At 39.7% G+C, this 25,575-nt stretch overlaps 3 protein-coding genes across 4 annotated transcripts; all 3 read right to left on the bottom strand.

Annotated features, from left to right (window-relative positions):
* Window positions 1-110: 110 nt before the first annotated feature.
* Window positions 111-5,800, bottom strand: rad21l1 (RAD21 cohesin complex component like 1). Of its 2 annotated transcripts, XM_026367281.1 has the most exons (14): window positions 5,706-5,800; window positions 5,289-5,455; window positions 5,065-5,194; window positions 4,652-4,751; window positions 4,214-4,317; window positions 3,337-3,444; window positions 3,091-3,192; window positions 2,756-2,863; window positions 2,394-2,623; window positions 2,237-2,318; window positions 1,982-2,112; window positions 1,779-1,889; window positions 1,362-1,436; window positions 111-1,051 (listed from the first exon to the last, which is right to left on the bottom strand). In XM_026367281.1, the coding sequence occupies exons 2-14, from the start codon at window positions 5,433-5,435 to the stop codon at window positions 872-874; spliced, it is 1,608 nt and encodes a 535-aa protein (XP_026223066.1). In that variant the 5' UTR covers window positions 5,436-5,455; window positions 5,706-5,800; the 3' UTR covers window positions 111-871. The 2 variants fall into 2 exon arrangements, with proteins under 2 accessions (XP_026223066.1, XP_033181940.1); XM_033326049.1 differs by lacking the exon at window positions 3,091-3,192.
* A 4,313-nt stretch (window positions 5,801-10,113) lies between these two features.
* Window positions 10,114-15,350, bottom strand: opn7d (opsin 7, group member d). Its single transcript, XM_026367243.1, has 6 exons — window positions 15,215-15,350; window positions 12,046-12,136; window positions 11,782-11,944; window positions 11,360-11,487; window positions 10,893-11,227; window positions 10,114-10,596 (listed from the first exon to the last, which is right to left on the bottom strand). Exons 2-6 carry the CDS (start codon window positions 12,134-12,136, stop codon window positions 10,114-10,116), a joined length of 1,200 nt encoding a protein of 399 aa, XP_026223028.1. The 5' UTR covers window positions 15,215-15,350.
* A 5,253-nt stretch (window positions 15,351-20,603) lies between these two features.
* On the bottom strand, window positions 20,604-24,441 carry emilin3a (elastin microfibril interfacer 3a). Its single transcript, XM_026367166.1, has 4 exons — window positions 24,099-24,441; window positions 23,853-23,975; window positions 23,235-23,746; window positions 20,604-23,019 (listed from the first exon to the last, which is right to left on the bottom strand). Exons 1-4 carry the CDS (start codon window positions 24,248-24,250, stop codon window positions 21,149-21,151), a joined length of 2,658 nt encoding a protein of 885 aa, XP_026222951.1. The 5' UTR covers window positions 24,251-24,441; the 3' UTR covers window positions 20,604-21,148.
* Between the last annotated feature and the right edge of the window lie 1,134 nt (window positions 24,442-25,575).

The following is a 25,575-nucleotide window of genomic DNA, read 5'->3' on the forward strand; positions in this document are numbered from 1 at the left end:
TGTCGTAACATCTGCCCTTTAAGGTGTTTATTTGCTAAATTTACAAGTAGTTCAAATGACACCTGGTGCATTTAGTGTGTTACATACAGATGGTCGCTCTTGAGAAGTTTTACTCATGAGTGTGAGAAGTTTGCAATAAATAGAAAAAGAAATGGTCTAAGAAAAGCTGCATGTTGCTGATGTAACAATAAAAATATAAATAAAGGATCCGGGAGATCACCACTTAAAATGTTTAGATATGTGAAACCCATATGCTGCCAGATACTAATGTCAGGTACCTTCATGTATACCTTTCCCATTTCTCACAAATATAGTGCCAAAAACAAGCACAACAAATATGTTGTGTATGTATGTATGTAACTTTTACGACACACATAACATACACATGGTTTCTGCAGGATTATAAAGTCAAGAAGAAAGAACCTTTTAATAGCAAAGGCATCTCATGGCTGTTTATCATAGTGGCCAAACTATACAAGTTTAATGGAAAATCTGAAGGAAGGATATGGACCTTCACGTTTTCGCAGAACTTCCCATAAGTTTATCACAATAACTAACATCAATGTAACCTAAGTAAACAGCAAAGAGTGTGGATCAAATGAAATCAAATTTTAAAATTGAATTATATTTTCAAGCAAAAGATTCATTACCTAATTTTAGATGCTACCCTCAAAGGACTTTCTTGAGACTTTGCAAGACCTGCAGACACCACCATAACATGTGCAACATATAATCAAGTAATATCTTTCTGTTCAACATCTATTTTACAGGCTACTATAGATTTCAGCTTCTTTTGCTACTGTAGTGAGTCAAACCACGACTGCAACTCATTCATAAACCTAACCTGTAGCTTTATGAAGGTGATTTCTTTTTACTCATTATAGAACTGAGGTCCAGGGGAGACAAAGATGTCCTCATAGGGAGCACTCTGGTGTAGGTGGACGGCCTTTTGTTTTTTAAGGACCAGGAGACAGAAGAAAGTGGTTGCAGCCTGCAAGCGAGTGCTCCCTTCACAGAGTGTCTGCAGGCTAAACATGGTGTCACTGTTGCTCTGGCAGACGCAGACGCAGACGCACACACACACACACACACACACACACACACACACACACACACACACACACACACACGTGAGAATTTAATTTCCAAACAGTTCAGGGCAGTCCCTTATCCTGCCCCAATCTGCTCACTTTTGAATCCCTCTCCACTGTGGTTATAGATTTTGTACTATTTAATATTAAGTGAAACGAGGACACTGCCTGTGACATGGGCATGCAGACTTAGAAGTTAATTACATGTTTGATGGGACAGTTGGCGTTCCAGTGATATAAATATCTGAACATTTATTTTTAGGTTCTTACTTTCAGAGTGTTCAGAAGCTTCTTTGCCCGCCTGGTCATCCTCTTCTCCTCAAGGTCCTGGGTGTCCAGGATAGACTGCAGGTTAGAGAGGGATAGTGGGCACATGACCAAGTCAGCATGGGAAATTAACAGCCACCATCTGTCAAACACTGCTAGACTGTAGCCTGTCCAAGGTACCGTCCATTATTAGCTCACTTTTATATAAAAGTCAGTGAAATCTGGAGTCTGACAGATGTGTGTGTGTGTGTGTGTGTGTGAGTTGCAAATGAAGAATAAAGAGTGAATTTATATTTTATATATATATATATATATATATATATATATATATATATATATATATATATATATATATATATATATATATAAAATATAAATTCACTCTTTATTCTTCATTTGCAACTGTGTGTTCACAAGCACCTGACTGTGGAGCAAAGTTGACTCTGTGTCCTGCTCCATGTGAGATAGATGGACAAACATGGAGTCTTCTGATGGAAGCTCAGGATGAATGAACTCTGACCTGTTTTCATTCTGACAGACACATGGAAGATTATAAACCAAAGGCAAAAAAGGTGAAGCAGCATCATAAATAAGAAAATAATCTATTTGTTTGAAGTACCCACTTGTGTGAGGTCCGAGTAACTGTCATGCAATTGATCAAGAACTGGCAGCACAGTCTTGTGTTTTTTTTCAGTATCAACTGATGAATCAATTACACTGACGTCCGTGATGAATGTACTCATGTCCCTCTGAACTATGTAAGACATAACACAGATATGAAAGAACATAAGACACCCCAGCTACAAAAACACATTAAAAATAGATTAGAGTTTACAGAAATGTTACTTCTCACCATGTATTCATATTCAAATCCCTACCTTCCTGTACATCCTGACGCATCAGCTCAGTTTCCGCAAAAACACCAAAATGTTTCATCTGGAAAATACTCCTGACAAAAAGCTGCAAAAGCAAAATCTATTTAATGTTTATTATTGATGGAGTAACTGTTCATTTGTCGCAGAGAGATAGTTATACCTCCTTTATCTCTGAAGTTGTTACAGTGGAACATGGCCGTGCCAAGAGTTTGTCTGCACCTCCGGTTTCCTTCCACTGCATTAGCTGCACAGTTGGTGGGGCCATGTCAAAAGGAGCAACCAGGTCTGAGTAGTCCGAAAGCTGCTCTCTGATGAATTCATTGGTCAGTTCTTTGGTCTCATCAACAACCAACTTGCGTTTCCTTTTTCCTTTCTTTGTCTCTGAATTTGCTGCAAAGAAACAGCAGACGTTTGTACTAGGACTTCTTTTGACTCAATGTATATGACAGGAAGTCAACACTTCAACACAGTTTTTGGATTGGCTTTTTTGCCATAGCAAAGGTTTGAGGTTTCTGTGCCTACGGGTGACAGCCACAGGTTCAAGTGCAAAGGCCTCCGCTTCATTAGCAAGCAGGGTGGACTCATTGAGTGTATGAGCCTCTTCCTCCACGAGGTCTCCTCTTTGAGCATCTGGGAAACATATTGAGTTTAGTGTAAAGTGTTAAGTGTTAAATACATCTTGGATTACAAATGCATTTTCTAGATGAACTGCAAGACTAAACTATCCCCTTATTATGCTGTACCATTAAAAAGCATCAGCAGTTTCTGAACTATTAACCAGTTGTTTGAATTGAGTTTCATTGAGTAAAAGGAAGGTGAATACACAATGCTAATAATATATCAAGATGTTTTATCACCTTGTTGGTAGTTAAGTGTAGGGGTCTCAGGATTTTCATTTACAGGCTGTTGTGGAATGAAGTCAGTGGACTCAGCATGATCACTGGAGTTAGTCAGAAAGTCTACAGGATCATTAAAGTAACAAGAGTGATTCACTTGAGTAGCAAGAGAATCACAAATAATGATCACTTACCTGTCAGAGAGTACAGACTAGTAAGCTCAAAGAAACCAAAATATTACCAAAAAGAATTATTTCCAGTACCTACCCAGTAAGTCGAATCCTTTATCCTCGTCACCAAAAGCGTCTCCCTCTTGAGTCAAGCTATGGAAGCTCATATCCAGTAAAGCACTGTGATGTTCCTGGGACTCACCACCTACACATCAGCACAAATAGCAGAACAAAAGAGAACTTTGCAAAAGACATTATGAAATGTCAGCTCTGCACTGGAAAAAAAAGGCCCACTTGGCCACTTTTAACAAAAGATGACTGTATCGCGTTATGTGCTTGTTTTTATGTTGCGCAGTCATATTGTAGGAAGATGACCAAAACGTTGTTAGGATCAAGTCATTGCTTGTTTTGCTGTTTTTTTAAAAAGTTCTAATAACATTAAAAGATATAGAACACTTTGTCCTTTAAGGGTTTTTACACACCTTAATGAGTTTGCTTTGGTCCGAATCATTAGATGGGTTTGTGAACTTGGTTTCTCTTGGTTCAGTTTTTTTTTTTACACAGAAAAAAATCCAAGTGTACTAAAACGTAAAATCATGCGAGCATGTTTTCTCCACTTATTGGTCATTTGTGTCTGGAACAAAAAAAAGTAAATACAGGAAGAAGGTCCTGTGTTGTAGACTACTGTAGGTTTCCCATGTTTCCATGAATGTCCTCAAGACAGCATGTTTTTTTGTGGACAAACGAAAGAAATTAAAATCTACACAATACCCAAAGCCGTCAAGAGTTCGTTAAATGATGCAGATCGAGACCACATCTTTTTAGGGAACTAAAGCCTGTAGGTGTGAAAGCTCTATATCTAAGATTGGCAGAAAGGTTTAATACAGTTCTCATGCTGAAGATACAAATAAAATACGTGGAATGGCAATAACATGTCCAATAAGGAAGCACCATGAGAACAAATTAGTTCTTACCCATGTCTGCTAAGTTCAAAAAGCCATTTCCAAAATCCTCTTTCAGAGTGATGTCCTCTGATCGACACTGGTTCAGTGAAAAGTGGTCCACAACATCTATGTTACTGGTGTCCAAGTAAAGAAAACATCAGGTGCACAGAGACAAAATATTTACTCATTAGATTTAACAATGGGTGATCCTAAAATACACAAAAAGGTTTTGGCCTGCATCCAGAATTCACAGTATCAAACAATGACTAATTGGTAATAGTTTGATTGGAATTGCAGCACAAAAAAAATGATTATTAGAATTTTTAAAAAGGATAAAGTTGTTGACTAAACGTTTCTCCAATTACATTTGTGAATAAACCTGACCGCACATCTAAAACCATTGTCATATTATAAAGAAAACCTAAGCACATGAATGATAAGGTGTAAGATGCCAGGAGACAACTGTACCTTACAGGTGGTAGCTGTGCATCAAAGGCACTGAAATCCTCTATCAAGGTAATTGCTTTTAGTGTTGCCTCTAGCCCCTCCTCAGGCAGATCTGTCTGACCTGGTGTTCAGAGAAAACAGGGCAGATAATAAAACATGTACTGCTTTTGGAACTACAGTCATTTGTCCAAGATGCACAGTCACATAAACTTGATGAAAACAAATCCCACTTAGTTAAAAACTACATTTTGTATTATAATTCTATCTTTTTATCATTTCCCATCAATGAATTTATCCACTTGGCCTTTATGGTCACTTCCCTACTGCTGCACAACCATTATTGGGATTGCATGTCCTGACAAACCCTTTGGTGCTTGTCTTTGTCACCACTATTTAGACAATTGTTGATACTGACCAAACAAACAAAATGTTACCTGGCCTGAATGCCATTTTAATTTTAAGCAGAGCATCAGTGCAGTCTGCAAGAAGGTACTTGGCTTTTCTGGAGTAGATCCTCACCACACCAAGGAGCAGATGACCCGATGTCCGCAGTCCTATTTTTACCTACAGAGATAATAATACCGTTACACACACTAGATGATGGCGGTGCTGTCGGTCTACATCATTAACGTTATATAATCTGCAGGTCATGTTTTACCTGCGGAGAAATTATATCTCTGATGGTTGTTTCCAAATTGCATTCAAATACATGTGCCTTGGTGAGTTTCCTTTCCCAGTGCGCTGCTAACCATATTTTGGCTAGAGGCCCCCGCTTGGACGTGAAGAGTTGGGTGTAAAACATCATGTTGGAAAGCTGTCAGTCCCCTTTAACAAACATAACAATAGTTGTTTAAACATCTTCCATGTACAAATTCCGAGGTTAATTAGGAAATAAATTCAGCTTTCATAACAGACTACTAGTAGTCATGGTTACGTCGAGTATGTTAGCTAGCTAGTTAGCTGCGTTTGCTAGCAGGTAAGAATAGCTGGGGATTAATGTGACGGCGGGATAGTTTGAAACAAAAACGGTATCTACTCTGACACAGTTCACAATGTAGGCCGAAACATAACATACCCAACGTGAGAGAGTGTAAATATTTAGCTACCGCCTTCGCCCGAAATGAGCAGTTTATCTGTATCTGACCTCAACCTTGACACTGCCGCGGGTTGACACCGGTGTTGCCAGGTTTGACCAAAGTAGGTATCACAATGAGAATAACAAAGTCTGTAAGTGTTCACATATCGAGATTAAAATTAGAAATATACCATAGAAATCATTTACTCTCTGCCCGATTTAGAAATAGTTAACATTTAGATGTAACTAGATTTCTACAACAGCGTCTTTTAATTCTTGATAAACACCAGTAATGGGCATGCAGCTGTAAAACACCTTCATACTCATGAAAAACAAAAACCCCCAATCTCACTTTGACTATTTGTCTTTAATGTTGCAGCTCTGGACGTGTCCAGTAAAATGGTGTAGCTGTAAATCTTATTCAGACATTTGGAACAACACAAATAAATAATAATAGACTTATAATAAAACTTATAAATCTAATATAGAGAAATTGTAAAAAAAAAAAAAGAAAGAAAAGAAAAAAGTTAACATATCACCCACCACTTCAATCCAGATAATTAAAAAAATCTGATGATGTTTTTGAGCTTTTGCATTTTTTTATTTGACAGTTGTAGAGAAGCTGACAGGACACATGCATACAGCAACAAACTGGGGACACTGTAGTTATGTGCTGTGCTGTAACCATTCAGCTACCAGGGTGCTCCAAACCTTCTTATTACTTCTTTATACATTAATATTATATACTTTTTATTGATGAGAGGATACTTATACTTTAGTGACATTTGAGTTACTATTTTTTAAACACTGGCATACATTCATATACAATTAGGTACATTTAAGGTGGTCAAAAGATTTCTAAAGTAAACGTTTAGTAGATGATGACTATTTTATGACAGATGTATTCAGTAGTCATTTATTCGCCCGAATCTTTAATGACTTTAAAAGTGACCTGGTTTTGTGTAATTTACTATATATACATAATTATTGGTGTGGGACTTTAACTAATTATATAAATTAATACTGGCACCAGAATTATAGGTTTACTCAACATACTTTTGTACAATTTATACATAAAACACTTTCGATGTAACTAGGCCAGGAGCTAAATAGTAACTAAGCAGTTTAGTTCATGTTATTAAATTTTTGTGCACCAGAGGGCGGCAACACATAAGCACAAAACTAGAGCCTCTGACCATGTACACTGGTTTCAGGTGTCAAATCCACACCTAGTAACACTAGAAAGAAACTGGAGAATCATGAATGTAAGTTACACCTCATGTTACACTGTTTCAAGATGAATATATGAGAGAAGGTGTAATGGTGCAATCTGTAAGATGGGTACAGCCAGTAGAGATACAGCATACCAAATCAAATTTGGATTTGGTTTTTAATTGGTGCATAGTTACATTGTACATAATATTGTTTGTAAAGTTTGCTACCTTTTTTGTAAATTGTTTGTATGTAAATAAAGCAGCCCACGGTTTAACATGAGTATACTGTACAGTACAATGTAGACAAAATATGAACTGGAAAACCAGACTAATGTCATACATAAACATCACAGAGAGACATAAACTGACAGCAAAATGTCAGAATACAACTATAAAACTACAGAAAAGGACATTAATGGCATGCAAAATGACCAAGAGAACTGAATCAAGCACACATACACAGAAAGAGACAAGCAAAATCAGAGATGCAGAATGACCACAGAAAAACAAAGCCAGACCAGAAAGGATGACAAAGAGATGGAAGATGAGTGTGATAGGTGTAGCAATTATTCAAGGAGGCCTATTAAGCAGATTAATTCATTATTTAATTTTTTGTTTCAGTGCATCAACTAGCTACAGTTTGATTAATACAGGTTGAACTTGTCAGACATGTCCGTGGACTTACAGCAAACACACACCTACTGTATACTACAGTTGTCTCTTAGTGATCTCAGGCTGAGTATTAAACACATCTAAATAATTCTGTGTTTTGCATGACATTGGTGCCTGCAGTAGTTTTGGCTGCAGGTATGAAAAGTCATCCTGTGAATTCTGAAAGCGAGATAGTTTTAGGGAAACTGAATTGACTGAGACTGAGGCTGTAAAGAGAAAATAACATAAGCATTAGAGAGAGCACTGCAGGATTTTGACCCTTTCACTGTCATTACCTGAAACTCTTTTATATTTGTGTGCTGTGATGAGTAAATTTTCACTTTCTCCCAAAGTGAAGAATCTCACAAAAAACATGTCAGTAATAAATTTCGTGATGGCTGAGGCAGATTGTCGGTTTAGATTTAGTTTATAGGTTTTGAAAACTTTCTAACTATTGTGTAGTTGGAGAGTTGTAGCCCATGTGGGGTTATTTTGCCAGTTTCTTTACAACATCAGTGATTTTTCTTTAATATATCCTCCGGCATTATCTCAGTGCTTCACTACTTTGGTTGCCACTGAAATGCTTATCCTCAAGACCTGGAGGAAAATAATTTATTTTGCTTCTAAATTGATCCTCTGTGAATATTTTCTGTGGCTCTCTGCTGGCAAAGAGTTTGAATCCATCTATTTCACTTGTGCTCTGGGACTGAAGTACATTACTTCAGTTGGTAGGTAAGTACAGCAGATACACATGCTAATGGTCTAATGTTTTTAATGTTTGAGCAAATTCAGAATTAAAAACATACTCAAAAGGGTAACAGGTGAGGGTATAATGATTGGGTTGAGCAGCTGAAATCTTGTATCCAGCTAGAACTGGCATATACTGTATTTTAACTTGCAACTGCAGTAGTATCGTCAGTTAATAAAGGATTCAAATGAGTAACTAAAAGGAAAAGTGATGTAACACAGTAGTGAACATGCCCCTGTCCCAACTTACTAACACTACATTTGCTTAAATTAACATTTGCATTGTGCAAAAAAAACAACGTTTCTGGAAATATGGTTTGTGTTTAGTCAAAGGTTTTTAATTCAGTGTCTTCTGAAACACTAACGATTTGTTTCAGCCTTTGGTAATGTTGCACACAACCCAGAAACTTTAAAGACAGACCACACTAAGGTGCTGCCAGCAATGTTAATACACATCTCTGTGGAAAATTAGATTGGAAGTGAATTTGAAGCTGCTGTGCTCTCAAGTTAACGCTTCCCTTCATCACCTAGTTGGACCAGAGGGATAACATCCAGTCACACTGGTACAGTATATGTGCAAATTTTTTAAATATTTACAGCAAATAAGAATTATTAAGGTTTTATTTTAGAGTTACTCTACGTCAGTGCTATAATACTTCAGTCAACTCATTTTTTAGTTACTATCCTGCCCATATTTTAATGAATTATTTATTTTGCTCCAAACACACTTCAAGTTCCAAAATTGAAAATACATAATATCTGTCTGACCACAACCACTGTTGTTGTTTGTTTTTATTCCTTAAACAATAAATTTAAGCTGCACAAGAAAAGGTTCTGTGATATCAGTACATACAATACATTTTCCTTCATATGCATACATGAAGCCACACAGTATAATTCCATGTTCAGAAAAAACACTTGTAACCAATGAGCTTCAAGCTTCTGTCACTACTATGGGCTTGTGGAGATAAATATATCTTGATACTCAGTTTATTCAACAAAGATTTGAGTGCGACTGAAGAGAGTTGCAAGCACTCAGAAACAACCTGAGTGCAAGGAGAAGGGTTTAAACTGGGGTTTAGAGTATACAGTATGTGAGAGACATACAGTTTTGAGCAGGAGCATGACTTCATGACATGAATCTCTGTTTTACATAGGAAATTCTCCTCTAAAGTACATCTCATGTGGCTACTAAACGTTGGTTGTTTAATTCCTAAGAGCAATTAGATGTTTTGTCTCTGTTACAATGAATGCCACTGGAGACAAAAACGAAATATCTGGAAAAACATTCAAGGCTAAAGTGGGTCAGTACCACTTTAACATCATCAGTTTTAGCATCAAGAGAAAACTAAAGTTTGTTTAATCATATTATACTTAATGATGCTATCACAGCATTAACTATTTCATTATGTCCTTTACAATAGTCATATAAATATTTTTAAATGCAGCTTAAAGAATTTTTTTTTTTGACCAAACATTGAATATGGTTATGTAAACTTATGTTTCTCCTGTATGCCACCTGTTTGCCTAATTAACTCCTGTTTCATCTTCTGCTTCCTGCAGATGCAATGGAACAGAAAATCAAGTAGACATCAAAACATTTCTGTGGCAAATCTTTGCAGCGCAATGCAGGTTTGTCTCTCTGACTTTCAGGAGGAATGCCATTGAAAAGCTGGTGGTGTTGCCGTGCTATATAAAGCAAGAGTTTGGTGAAGCACAGTTTTTATAATGGGTCTGTACTTTGGAGCACCTGTCCTGTTATTTATATATTTTTTCATGAAAGGAGATTGTTCAAATTAGAGGAAATCATCCTGTGGTTTAGCTGAGAGCTGGCTAACTGTAACCTCGGTGTAGCTGGATCCAGTCAGGATGCAGGCAGTCTGTTGGGGCATGGTCCCATCACATAGTGCTGCATTGTCAGCACAGTCCAGACAAGCCCCATAGCTTTCCTGCTGTCCATTTGAAAAGCGTGTGGAGATGCTCATGTCCTTGTTGCGCTGTGATGTGGATCCAAAATGTTCCTTTGGATTTGACTGCAGGCTTCCCCTGTAGATCCTCTCTCGTAACGTAACCGTGTCTTTGTAGAGACACTCACGAAAGTTGGGCTTGCACAGAAGGTAGACGATAGGGTTGTAGATGGTGGAAGACTTGGCAAACACAGCAGCCAGGGCGAATGCAGCTGGAGGAACCTGTGTGGCGTCTCCAAAAGCAGCCCACATGGCCACGGCAGCATATGGGGTCCAGGCACCTAAGAAGCCTATGCATACTGCTACTGAGAGCTGTGGAGATGGATCATTCACATATACAGAGACAGACACACGCATACAAAGACATGTCATGCAGAAGGTGCATCTCGTCTCACCCCAATGCTGAAGTATAACATAAATGATGTAGATACCATTCCCTTATTCACAGTTACAGAAAGCTACAAATACTTAGGGAGGTTTAAAATAAAGAATAATCATATAGATCTTTGATCTTTGAATATTTTAATGTCTCATAACCTGCTCAAATCCTGGCAACTGCAAAAACCTGATGTCAGTGATGCTAAAACAACACACTCATATCCTCTGACCTTGACAATAAGAGCGTGTGCATTGGCGGTCTTGGTCTGTGGTGACACATGCTGTTGGACGGCCTGACGTGACCCCCGCACTGTCAGCAGAATGAAAGTGTAGGAGAGGAAGATGACGGTGCAGGGCAGTGCATAGCAAAAGACGAAAAGGCAGACAATGTAAGACAAAGCTGAAAGCTCGTGGTTGGGTGCATGCCAGTCAATGCAGCAGGCTGTGCCGTAAGGCTCAGGACTGTAATGTCCCCACCCTGCCAAGGGCCCTACAGCAAACACAGATGCGTAACACCACACTCCAGCCACCAGGAGGCGGGCATGTGACGAGGAGAACCTGTTACCTGATCAGACAGGAAAATACAAAAAGATGCTTTGCAGTTACTGTGTTCATTTTCTTTTTCTCTCATGCTGTTCAGCTTTGTGATCAAACGTAGTAGTGTCATGCTCACAAGTTTAGTTAGTTATCCCCTCACCATGATTAGGGAAGCAGACTTTAAGGCAGCAGACTAAGGAGAGGGCTGTGAGGTTGGTCAAGCTACATAAACCAAACAGTACTCCACACATAGCATATAGCTGGCAGGTGATTTCTCCAAACAGCCACCTGTGTGCACAGACAAGGAGAAAAGGAAAATGTGATCTGCATCTGGACACAACATCAGATTGTGTTAAACCCAAAGATATTCAGCTTACAATGATATACTGTAAAACAGAAAGCAGTCACTTCAGACAGTGAAGAAAAATGACTTCAGTTCTTAATTTGGTATCTGTTTAAAGGGTACCCATTGCTGTCATCAGTTGCCAGTAAGATTGATCTGGTTATTTACTGAGAGCTAAATTAGATGTTGAGGTGGGCAAGGTAAAAAAAAAAAGACAACAACAAAAAAATTGAGGGCACCTGTGCAAAAAAGCTGATGGTATTGCCAGTGGGAATAAAGACAACGTCATCCCAAGGTCACTGATGGAGAGATTGATGATGAAGAACTCTGCTGGCTTCAAGGTCGACCTCTTGTGGTATGCAACAAGTAGCAGAATGCAGTTTCCCATGACAGACAGTATACCTGTAAAACAAAAAACAAAAAAAAGGATTGAACGGTGCTACACACTGTGCACCACAGTGAAGGATCCAGATAATGGAGATTGGTGTGTTGTGTGGACTTACAAAATATGCTGTAGAGTGAACCCATGAAGATGTCATACTCCCTGGGGATGCTGGAGGCAAAAGCAGCTGATGTGTCCGAGGCATTTCCCATCTAAAATGTTGTTGACGCACATATGAGTTAATTGTGAAATAATGCTTTGATGAAAGACTTCACCTAAACTCGATACTTCACTCATGATGAAGCGGAGCTAAATGTGTTGTTAAAAGCTTGTTCAATTACAGCAACCAGGAGCTACTTCTTCCCAGTATCTGACACCAATTAACATTTCAGATGGATCAGACGTAGGAATAAAAATTACCGTAATCCAGTGCAAAGGATGAGGACAATTTATATTAAACAAGACACACAGGGTTGACAGATAAAAGGAAATGGGAAGTGCTTTTTGAGGTTAACAACAGCAGTACGAGATAAGATGCCAAGAGCTGGAGAATATAACATGCATGACACATGTTTATATATAAGATAGAAGCATGCACATTAATGCAAAAACAAAAAGGACACATGCAGTCATACAGACATGTGTCTGTGTTCAGATCCTGAATCATTAAGGAGCTAATACCTTGACCTAATGGGTTGTTAGAAGAATGTTAGTGTCTTCTAAACATCAGTTGAAGCGTGTCAGAGGCGCTCAGGCTCCTTGTCATGAGCAGAGAGCCAACAGACTGTAGATTTTGAAGTGCTTAGGCAATCGCAGCGGATAAAGAACGAGACTTCATTACTATGCATGTCAGCACACAAGTCAATGATGGAAAGTCTAGTCCGTCTGAGTGAAGGAGACTCAGGGGAGTAAGTAGTTCTGACCACTTTTCTATTTTCTGTTCATTTTCAAACATTTTGATTAGTTACTGAAAAGAACGAGAATCAGCATCACAATAGTTGATTAGACCTAACGGCGGAGTGATTACCTCCCTCTTTCAGATCTCGTGCAATCATACATTATCAGTCTTTTGTTGTCACAACACTGTGATTACATGATGCTGAAAGATAATGCGGTTTGTGTTTGGATGTACGTTGCTAATCATCCGCTACCAGTAACCTTGAGAGAGAAACTGCACAATCTGTGTGCAAAATGTTTTTCTCTCATCCAAGCTCATTAAACGTCCCATTAATCAAGCTTTTTTGTGCTGGTCTTTCAGCTCCAGCACCTCATAGCAAGAATGAGCAGTATTTCATTTGATATGGTGAAGGTATTAAGGTTTTTTAACTTTACTCTAAAATGTTTTTTTACACACTAGAAATATGCTTTAAAATGCATCTTAATGTGAAAAAAGCTGTTGAAGCTCGTATTTGCTTCTGAGTTTCTGTACTAGTCTCGCTCGCTTGACCGAATAACTCTTCTTTCAGCTCTGATTAAGTGAATGGTTTTGAGACAGAGATGCTGACCTTCACATGATGATGTATGATATAAACCATATATCTCCTGCTGACCTCACCGCTGTACTCCATTATTTCATTTTGATGCACATTTGCACCTCACCCTCTCCTTGACCTATTTACCCAAGTTTGCTGTCTCTGTGCAGACATTATGACTTTGAGATTTACTGAGAAAAATTGAAATTGAATTGATCTATCTGCCGCTGTATTCAGCATGACAAGTAATCTCTACGTTTTTTGACAATTTTCCCTGCTGCATGTCAAAATAATCCTGAGGTTCATTGGATGCAGCTGAAACTGGGACTGTCACTCATAACCATTAAATGCCTTTGGCTGGAGGAGATAAGCAGCCATTTAAAGGCTGACAGGCATGTGAGGGTGTGTAAGGGCAACAGCTAAGGAACCATGTGCATGAGCTCACAAGCAGTTTCAGTGTTCAATTTCAGTGTCAGCGTGGATATATGACCCGTGATAGAAAGAAACTCCAGGTATTTTTGAAAGTTTTGTCAATGTCAAAATAAAATAAAATAAAATAAATACATTTTTATATATTGTTAGCATGCAAGTGACAAACAAAAGGAACAAATCTTTACTGTTTTTAAGCTAAAACAAGCTAATGTTTTTGATGTAATTTAACAGTTTTTGATGCATTTTCTGAAAATTAATGGTAGGTAGTTAGTGGTTCACTGCATTCTGACATCTTTTGAAGCAGGTCTTCATTTAAACACATGAAATTCAGTGTGCTGTGTGGCATATCCTCTGAGGGCCCCGTAAGACCTTTGTGAGAGCAAATAGTTCTCTGTTCACCCTTGCCTCCTCACCTGGGAGTGAATGACAGTGACAAGTGAAGGCATCACAGCACAATATTTCCTGTTTTAGCTGCATGACTGGTTAGAGACTACTTTGTCAAACACAACAGAGCAAGCTGTAATACATCTTATAGCATAACTGTGGAGAAGGATCACATAGCACAAAGTGCACCTAACACAGTGTTAGATGCCCAGCAGTTCAGCATATTAATCAGTCTATGCATTGGTTGTCGGTTAATCAGGCCTTGAAAAACGTGTCTGTGGTCCTCAAGCCTATGGGAAGGACATAGGCTTGAAAACCACACAATCCCGCCACGCCAAGTAAGTCATCAGCAGTCCACCAGCACAACTTCCTCTTGTCGACATTGTCATTACATAACCACAACGCTTCTGTGTCAATAATGGGCAAATGTCATGACCCAGATCTTGAGCTGAAGGTCACTCATTTTGTTAAATTGTGTTGTATCCATAGAAAGCCATAATCTGTCATTGTCAGCACTTATTGATTTCCTGTCATGTGGCCACAGTGAAAACAAATGAATCGTCCCGTCTGTGCAACCTACATCAATTGGCAGTTCATGCATGGACACATACATGTCCAGTAAAATGTGTGCCAGTCTCTCTCTTTTTTTGACAGGCAGTGATCTCATCACTAATCCTGCCGGAGATTCCACATGTTGCCAATGATGTGCCTTCATTTAATATACATTAAAGCGAGCAAAATCCATTTTCACATCCTTGAACCTTGACTGAAAGTGAAGGTGACTGAAATGTGATCATTTTAGAGTCAGAGTGAGTAAGAAACGAGTAACAGGATAAATCTCATGTCACCATATTTATCTCTTTATCCATTCCTAGCAATAATTGAACAACATCAACAACATCAGGAAAATCTGGAAGACTGAACAAATACATTGTCACCGGTGATCCCCTTTTTTTGTTATTGTCTAAGTCTTTGTATGAACCCCACTGCTGTGCTGCTTACCTTTCAGGGAAGAATGGCTTGTCCTCGGTTAAACTCATGGAGGCCAGGTGAAAAGCAGGAAAAGAGACGCTTGTCCAGTCACAAAGAAGCAGACAGAGACGGGGGGGACAGACAGACAGAAGGAGAGAATGAGAGGAGCACTGGACCTGTTTCAGTCTCACTCGGAACAGTCTGGGTAAGATATCTTTCTACTCAGTGACACACACACACATCCAGACAGGTGGAAACCCACTTGCTCTACAACTTATGCACTCGTCATCATTGTGGAGATGCACTGAGCTCTTCTGAGGTAGAATGAAAATACCATCGTGACGACTGGCCAGTCAGACACAGAGAGAGCGAGAGCGAGCGAGCGAGAGAGAGAGAGACTCACTGATGACTGTAAGTTCCACTCCCCACCTTTTTTATTTGTCCTAACCCTCCACTTTCCTGCTTTCCCCAATCACTCTCCACAGTTCATTCATGCACAGTTACTCATTTTGAGCAGTGTGTGTGAGCTTGTGTACATACTGTCCTGCACATACAAGTCACTCAATTTTAAGGATGGAGAAGGGAAAACTGACTGTTGCTTATAAATGTATTTTTGTGGGTGGAATGTCAAAGAGGATTTTTATCCTGTTTAACGTTTTCTCTAGATATAAAATGGAGTATGATTTTAGTGCAATATTAATGTTTCAGCATGAGCCTACAAAGTGGCAAAGCTAAAAGAGTAAGTACAATCTTTCATAGAGACAGATTTTTACCATTTTCACCATGGTCCTAATAGTTCCCAGAGAGGAAAATATGTTGCACCAACAGTTTAATACTGTGCTCAAGTGAACGACCATTGCCACTTTGCTGCTGCTGAATTATACAATGTTTGATACAAAACATGCAACAAGAATGAGACGTTCGTTATTCAAGGGGAAATAAAGTGTCACACAATACATGTCCAGGTAGGGAGCATTCGAACAGCACCTGCTGTGTCATCCTATTTTATCATACTTACCCACGCTGTTAACTTAGAGCACAGCTGTTCCCTGACTGACAGTCATGGAAAGCTGCTTAAGGGAATGTAGACTCATTTGCTGAGCTGTGCCGAGACTGCAGGGCTGTCAGAAAGCTGCAAAGAGCAGTGCTGTCATATTAATACCTCAGCAAAGGGCCCTGGTCCTTCTCAGGCCTCTTGACCTGACATGTTTAGATGAACTTAGTGTCAAACTGTGGGCCACTGTAGCATGAAGCCCATTCACTGACTCATTGGAATTGACAGTAAGCAGGAAGTGATCATAACGAGAGGAAATTACGAGAGTCTTGTGTTAAACATAAGTGCAGTCACTTCCCATCAGATCATAAAGACGTAGCAGATGGCCATCGATTGTAAATCAATTAATTTTCACCATGCTAGTGGCGTGACTCTACGGATGATGTTTTTGCTTCGATGGTTTAACTGTTCAAGGGATTCCAGCCCACAACTTTATGTTTTCTTTCTGTTATGGTTCACTCTCACTGTGCTCACACTGTACTGTTGTTTTCATAGCAAAACAAAGCTCTAAAGATCCACTGACAGGCACAGCTACTAACTACAGTACTCAGCTGGTGAATGTAGTGGAACATGTAGCAGCTAAAGAACCACATATTCCCATCAGGAACTGGTGGAGACCAAAACAGAGCTAAAACAGAGTAGACATAATTCCCCATGACAACTTAAAAGATGATGATGTTTCCACTGCCTCCAAGTGGACAGAAAATGATTATTATATTGTATTATATAGTGATAATATATAATTCAGAAAATGATAAAGAGAGACTTCACATGATGAACAACATGTTGTTAATAATGTGTCACTTGTTGAAAAACCAGAGCAGTATAGGTGATTTACTATTATATACATATACATTTTAAACTTTAGAGATTCCTTTACTTTGCTTGGATTTATCCTCTTAGGGGACACGTCAGTATTGTCTTAAGGCACAAAGCACAGTTTATTAAAATTCTGATAATAGCCATAGATACATATAATAATATGGCATATGATGTTGGCAGTTATGTTTAGCAGCAGAAAAGACATTTGCACATGAGCTGGGGTGAAAATCGAATATTTATATATTTGTGTGAGGTTTCATTTGAGTGTAGTTTTTATATAGGTTTTATGTTCAGATTGTCTAATTACATTTTATTTATTGACTCAACCTTAATAAATGTATTCTCTAAGACCATGATTACTGTCATTACTGTTACTTAAAGCCAGATCATAGATTTTGTGTAATGTCAGGCAGTGGCAGTCCCTCAGCATTGGAGAATAATAAATGTTTATTATATTTATTTTATTATATAATCAGTTTAGCTTTTCCACTGTATATGCTGCCTGGAGATGAGGAAGAAACTGATAGTTTTTCCACCAATCATTTGTAGAAAATAGTTCTTGGTTCACCTATTTAGATGCTTTCTTTCTAGCTTGATCCATCATGTTGCATCCTGTCACACATTAACACTATGATTATTATAAGCTGGTGCTTATATAGTTAGATTTTCCTTCATGCATTTGGATTGAATTATGTTAAATTATATCTGTAATTTCTACCTAGGTGGCGTGACAGAGATGGTGAGAGAAAATATGCTGAGACAACATTGTCCTGGTCATGGTCGTTTGAGTGTTAGGGGTACATTTAACGAACTGTACACTGTTTGGTGTTTAAACTGGACTTATGTTGTAACCAAATGGTTTTGTTGTTTCTTGCAATAAAATAAAAATGCTTTTCATACGAGCCACTGTGGTTGTTTCTCCTTTATTCTCAGAAAGTGATAGAGTGCCAGATTTAAATGAGTGAGATTGATTGGTTACAAATTCATAGGTCTGTTGATTGTGCTTTTAAGTCACTTGGGGGACCACACAACTAATTAACCTTGTGCAAGTTTAGCTGGCTTGATGTCCTTACTGATCTCAGAGTGAAAAACAGATTCACAGTGCACAGTACTGACAGACGATGTCCTTCAAACATCCTTTTAGTGTATTAACATTCCCTGCTGACTTTCTACAGGACAGAAAATGAACAAGATCAAGAAGCCCATTACGTCAGTGCCCCTGTTTTATTGGTTTTCTTTCTTCTCATTTTAAGGGGACTGAAAGTGAACTGGTTTTAGAACAATATTAATGAGGGTAACAAGCGTTGAGTTGGAAAAATGTGTCATGGCATTGGTGATTGAAGCTAATGGTGGTGTACAGGAACATTAAAGCCATTGATTGAACATTGAAATGTCAGAGACTGCAGAAAAATGCCTCCCACAGAGCCTAAGGTCATTTTGTTATCTGTGTAAGTGCAGCTACACAAAGATATGTAATAGCTTAATCAAATGAACAATAAATAACAAATTAATAATAAATTTTTAAAAAGTCAGCCAAGAAAATTAAGACCACTTTCACACCTGTGTATTTAATAAGGAGCCAGATCCAGACCCTGGTTAGCTTGGCATAACGCTGCATTTGCATTATGTGGGAGGAAAAGTAATGATGGTAAAGATATTCACATTTAAAACATTTGATTCTGTGCGCAAACAAAATGTAAAAATGGCAAGTTGTAGTTTTGTTGGGAATCATGCTCTTTGGGAACAGCCACGTTCATTGTTTTTAATCTCCTCGTTAAACTCTTGGCAAAAAAAGCAACTGATAAAAAAATGATAGGAGATAGGAGAGCCATCGGTATGTGATTATCTTAGAGCTTCTTATCTCCATATGTAAGAATAATTTCACTTCTGCTTTTTGTATAATAATAATCTGCTTCCACTTTGAGGACTGAGACAAATTGTGCTTTACTGACCTTCTGACCTTTCACCTTTAGCGAGTTTAGTAGAATTTAGTGAGGCCAAGATATAAAGCAGTAAACAAAAGGCAGGAAATTGATGAAATATAGTCACTTCCCTCTATGTTTCATGTTTCATTTACAAATAAATGTTCCTAAATTTGACAGTATATCTATAATTTTTTGAATGAAACTCTTCAGCAGTGTGAGTATGGAGGCTAAAAGCCCCAGTGCAATTTTGCAAGTAACTGCCCCTTGAAAAATGTCAAGTCCAGCAGATTATTGCAGAACAGCTCTGAGTCATTGATTAAAGCTAACCCTCTCCTGAGCTCCCTCGTCTATGGGCCAGCTGTAATCAACACTGTCTGTTCGCTGACCATCACTATAATGAGGACAAAAGCTCTCCTTTCACCTTAAGCCTCTACAGGGGATATTAGGCAGGATGATTCACATTTCAGACCACAACAGGCTTCTGTTTACTCTAATATCCTGTGTCCTCTGTCTTAGTGCCAGCTTTGCCTCCTGTGATTTGAGCTCATGCTCCAGCTAGTGACAGTCTGTGAGTTGTGCAGAGTGCATAACTCAGAATCAGATCTACGAGTGAGCAGTCAAGAGACTCAGAGTCAGAGGAGACAAATTCACCCAGAGCCTCCCAACCGCTCTTTCTGTCAATGTGTCTTCTTGCAAACCAACATGATTAATGTCTTGTACAAACTGAAAGGCGGCATGGGACGAATACAAAAAACTAATAAGAAAACCCAAACAGCCACAGACTGGGAATGGAGCCCTGAAGTAATGTGGGAAAGTGGAAAATTGTATCTTCTTTTGTGTTTGGGTTTATATATTGATCTTTTACAGCATTTCCATGTGTTTATGTGATATTGATGGTTCTGTGTGAAATGTTGCATCTGGAAGCTGTTTCTGCTCACTTTCTGCATGTGCATGATCATGCATCATCACCTAGGTTTATATTTGTGCCTTGAGATTCCTCCATCACATAAGTTTTCTACAGTAAATTTGGTATCTTGGTATCTTTTCAATCTGCCCTCTTCCCTTCCCCTGGCATTTTCATTCCCTTCCAGTTATTATTCACCATGCCTCATTTTATAATATTTTCTTGGGGCATTGGGTTTGTTTCTCTCATAGCTTTTATTTTAGTAGTTCTCTTCTCTGAACTAACAGGAGAAGGTTATTAGCAAGGTCACCCATTGCCTTATTAAGAAATGAGAACTTGACTCACAACGTTGGGCTAGAGGGAAGAGAGAGAATGAGACGTAGGCTCCTGTACTGCAATGCTTCTTGGCTATCTTTCTGTATCACCTTGGCAATATTGCCAATTTATCATTTTCCCCTGGCAAGTAATGGCTGTCTGCTGAATCTACTTTTTGGAATAAACATACAGTAAATAGTCATACCTCCCTTTTCAGCAGTATAAATGCTTTTCTATTGCCATCTTGTGGTTTCCCACATTTCTGCATCAACACTTGTTGCCTCCAGAGTTAAATGTTACTGAAATTCAGGGTTGGTATTTATTTATTTATTTGTATATAACACCTCTGTTAATCAAGTAGACCTCAACAGCAAATAAACATGTTTATTGGATCAGCAACAAAGAAAAACATTGAAATTAAACTGTATATACATATATCTCGAGCTGAACATTTTATGCAGGATTACAATTTGAATAGAAACTTAGAATAGAAACATATAAAAACATCTTATCTTGGGTAATTCTAGTCTAGACGTAAGAAAAAACAGTACAAAAACCTAAACATGTAAACACTGGTAAAAAACTTATACAGTATATGAAATGTTTGCAGGCTTTGACAAAACAGAACAGAGGTGAGATTTTCTGTTGTTTATCTTATCCTCGAACACAGAGGCTCAAAATAATGGTACATTACAAAAAATAGTTCATTGTAGCAACATGATTCCAAGATTCTGCTTTATGAGTACAGTCATAATTAGCTGCCATTTTTGTTTTCATTTCATACTATAAGCTAGCTGAATCATCATTATTTCAGTGCAGGTTCAAAACCTTTGTATTGAACAATTCAAATAATAACATGGGGTAGTAGTGGACCCCGAGTACACCTGCAGAATATTTACCCTTTTCACTTGAAAGTGAAATGACGACTGTCCATATAATCTGAACTAGTTTAAAGTGAAGGTGTCCCCTCGTCTTGACTCTGCCTCTGGCCCTAAACTCTGTTGTGTTGGTGCTACCTTGGACGTGCAGTTTCTGAGTTCGCCTCTCAGCTCAGAGAGCTGCTGAGTGTGGCTGGAGAGAGTCCCATTCACTTGCATCAAAACCCCATTCGACTGTCTCTCCAACTCTTCCCTGATTCTCTCCAGGTCTTCTGCCAAATAATTCAGGCCCTTGCACTGACCCTCCACAATACTAACACGCCCTCCAACCTCAGTTACCTCTTTTTGGACTCCCATAGCTGTGCTCCGGCAGCCCCGGACCTCTTCTGCCAACCGCCTCTTCATCTCCTGCAGCTCACCCTTAAGTCGGGTTAGTCTGCGTTCACCTGCCCCAAGCATAGAAGCCTGATGTCCAACCAGCTGGACCACACCCTTTACCTGCTGGGCCAGACGTGCCTCTCTCTCATGCCAGGAGCTGTTTGCTTGACCCACCTGGTGGATGACTGCCCCCAGGGAGTGCTGGATGCCTTTCAAAGTGTTGTTGACTGAGCGGAAGTTGAATTTGAGTATTGTGAGCTCTCCCTCTGCATGTTCCTGCTGATCCCTGAGGGTCAAACGCTCCAGGATGTTCTGCAGTGTTTCATTGAGGTTGTTCAAACGGTCAGCTTGCCCATCCAGTACCTGCTTCACATCCTGCTGCTCTACCAGGTTAGTGCTTGGCGTAGCAGAGTCTTCCTGGATGGTAAATTGGTTTTGCGTTGGGGAACAAGAAGAGGAGCAGAGAATATCTAAGCTGCTCAGATGCTTCTGTATTCTGTCCACATCCACCTCCAGTTTTCCTCTAAGGGACTCCAGCTCTGTCTCTAGTGCCGGAACAGCATGACCCTCCAGCAGAGTGGGGGCACTGGTATTTCCCAGCTCCTCCAAAGCCATCAGTATACGGCCCTCCAGAGCCCTTAACTTAACCTCCATTCTGGCCTCCAGGCCCTGTTCTGGCTGCCCAGTCAGGTTGAGCTTATCCTCTACATAGCCCAGACGCCCTTCCAATATTCCCTCTATGTGGTCCTTGTGTCCGCCCAACTCCACTCTCAGATGTCCTTGGGATTGGTTGAGGCCTGCCACTGATGTTTCCAACTGCTGCACCCTTTCAATCAATCCACCCATTCTACCACAGCAGCTTTCTGTAGCTTTTAAACTATGGATCTGTGCCTGGAGGTTTCTCAGCTCTGTTCTCAAATCTGTGGTACTTTCCTGCAGGACATCTTCCATCTGCTCCTGTCTCTCACTTTGCTCCCTTTGGCACTGACGGCGCACATCACCAGCTTTCTCCTCACATCGGCCCTCTGCACTCTCCACACGCTTCTCAAAGCCGCCAAGAATTTCTGTCCTAGCTCCACCCAGCTTGGCATCAATCAACTTCTCCACAGCTCGATAGCTGGAGTTTGATAGTAGGCCTTCGCTGTTTGACATCTTTTTCAGTGCTCCATCGTGTCCAATCACCATTGCTTTCAGCTCCTGAAGCTCTGCTGTCTTAACTTGCAGCTCCGTCTTAAGCTCCTCTACCTTTCCTTTCAGTTCTGTGAGACCTGGAAACATTTGTCTGCCATCTAGACCCTCTATCTCAGGGTCTCCCCCAGGAATCTCTACAAACCCTATAGTGGATGGACTAGAAGCTACAGCTGGAGCGGGAATAGGACCGGGTGCAGCAGAGAGCAGAGCTGACAACATCCTGTTGGCATCCTCTCTCAACGAGGCTCGTAGACTTTCTTCCAATCCATTCACAGTTCCCCTGAGGGTCTCCAGACCCTGATTAAGACGTCTCACATCCTCCTCCATTCGATATATTCTCTCCTCTGTGTCACTGTCAAGAGTCTGTCCTAAAGGGAGAAAGAGGAATACTGTTAATATAAGAAAACATAGTGATCACTCTCCAAAACATCTAGAAGGATGAGTTCTCAGTGCAATATTGACTATAAGAAAAAATAGTGTTGGTACGTTCTGTCATTTATCTAGTCTGAACACACTGCACAGTTGCACTAATACTACTGATAGAAATAGGATGCAGTAATATACACACTCATGCTGGGCTTACCCTCAGGATGTTCACCACCAGAGGGAGGAGGAGGGATTTCCTCTGGTGTTTGTTCCTCAGGGACTTGGCTATGCTCACTTTCATGCACTTGTTCTTGATCATGGTCTTGGTTGTGGTGTGGCTCCTCGTGGTCTGGCACTACCTCTGGCTCAGATGGATAGGTTTCAAAGGGAGTTTCTGGATAGGAAGGGGACTCTGGAGGCCCAAAGTAATGCATTGGGTAAGAATTAAAACTGCTAATTGGCGGTCCTTTGGGTTGACCCCATGAGTTGGCTTTTACAGCCATGTTAATAGGTGGGCCCTTGAACATGGGACCTTTGTATTGTGGCCCCTTAAACTGCAAGCCTTTCATTGGAGGGCCCTTGAATGGTGGCATCATTTTCATGGGGTGTTGGTAAACTGGAGGTCCCTCCATACAGTCATAACCAGCGTAACCAGGACAACAACGCCACTCCAGCTCTGTGACTGTTTTATGTGCCACCTTGTAGATTGGTTTGTACAGCTGACGATACCTGAGGATAGAAACCAACTATTAGTGTGAAACATACACTTTTCTTTTTATGTGAGGCTGATCAAGAGTTAAATGTCAATATAGTATAATAACTGTTGTTAACTCACAGCAGAGTTGGACATTTTTTACTCCAGGAGCACCTGTTGTTGTACTCAGCTTTCACATAGGGAGATACTCCATCCTGCACAGTGAAGGACACTGTCTTTTCAATGACATAGGCACAGTGGTTCCTTCAAAAGAGGAGATACAAATTACAGGAGAGAAATGGGACACAAATAAGAATTCAAGTGGGCTTTAAAAATACAAAGGAAAAAGGAAGAGGAGACAGAGAGAGACACACAAATGTAACTTACTTGTGTCTGCTGGTGGGTTTCCCTTGGCCGTGGTGTTGACTGGGTCCAGCTTTATATGGGCTGAACTGGAATGGTCTATGGAACTTGGTTTCAACCATTGACGAAAATAGAGTCATGAGCAGAAAGGGACCTACAGCCATCAGAAAATGCATTCTTGAATATCTTCGTGTTGTATCAGAAGTCAAACTGAGGTAAAGGTGGTTTCACTGACGAAAGAAGTATTCCTTTTAATTGCAAGAAATGTCAAAACAAAAAACACAGAAAAAGGGCAACAAATTCCCATCAAAAAACTCGACCTCAGTCCCTGCAGTACGACCTGTTCTGCCTGTGCTATAAAGCAGAATGCCACCCTGTCCGTGTTGAACCTGATGCTGCTGCTCTGGGTGTGGTGGACTCTGTTAGTGTGACAACAGTCCACTGTGAGGTTGGTGGACCACAGAGGCCACTAATAGGGCTCCACTGGCACCATCTGCATATCTCCTCCCACTAAACCTCCTCAAAGTAACGCCTGAGTGACACTGGAGGAGAGAGGAGCACCCTCACTTTCGCACTTCATGTTTGTCATGTCATATTCTGAAGCACTCAGCTTTACTGAAAACGCAGTTTCTATGATACATCTAATACGAGCTACCTCTATCAATCAGAGTCAAAGCTGAAATCCTATGAGCCGTTTTCCATCCGTGACATCACAGCAAACCAGAGGGGAAACAGTTCATCACCTCCAGAGCTCGCAGCACCAGGACTTTACTCAAAATAGTCTTTTTTTATTCAGCGGGTTAGAATAAACTAGGATGTATTAAAATTCTCAAGTACATTTTATCACTGCTATGATGATGTTATGGTTTATTTTTAATACATAAGCAAATCAAAATTGTCACATTTAGACAGCTGTAATGTTTTGATTTTGAATTACAGTAAAATTGTAAAAGAAAATCATTAGTACTAAACTAGCACTACACAAAATATAAAATGACAGTCTAATTGTGGAGGTGGCAGTGTTCAAAGTGAAATCTGTGAAACATCTTAGAGTCTTTTACTTCACACATGCACACTGACACAGTCTAAACCTCAACCTAACAGCAAACCTACAGGAACTGGAACAAATAAAACAAATACCCAGTGTGTGTGTGTGTGGAGGCTGTCACCGTACACACCCAGACCTCTGAGCTCTTTGCCCCACAAACCCACACTTTCATTCACAACACAAGTCTTTGTACAGTTGTACAGTTCACTGCCCTGGGTGTAAGGGCTTGGGTGCAGCTACTTTAGGACTCTTTTGACTCTTTTCATTTAAACGTTAGCTGCTTCACTGTGCCAGTAATACACCACATTTTTAAAAGTTTAAAACAATTTATTTTGACCTTTGAGAGAGCGCTGATTACATTTCACTTTTCTTTGCTATATGTTCTTCAGTTCTGTTACATTAGCGATGGTGAACAGCATTACAATTAGTACATATTTCTTTTACAAGGTTTTT

Source organism: Anabas testudineus, chromosome 7 (genome assembly GCF_900324465.2).
Source record: "Anabas testudineus chromosome 7, fAnaTes1.2, whole genome shotgun sequence".
Taxonomy (NCBI): Eukaryota; Metazoa; Chordata; class Actinopteri; order Anabantiformes; family Anabantidae; genus Anabas; species Anabas testudineus.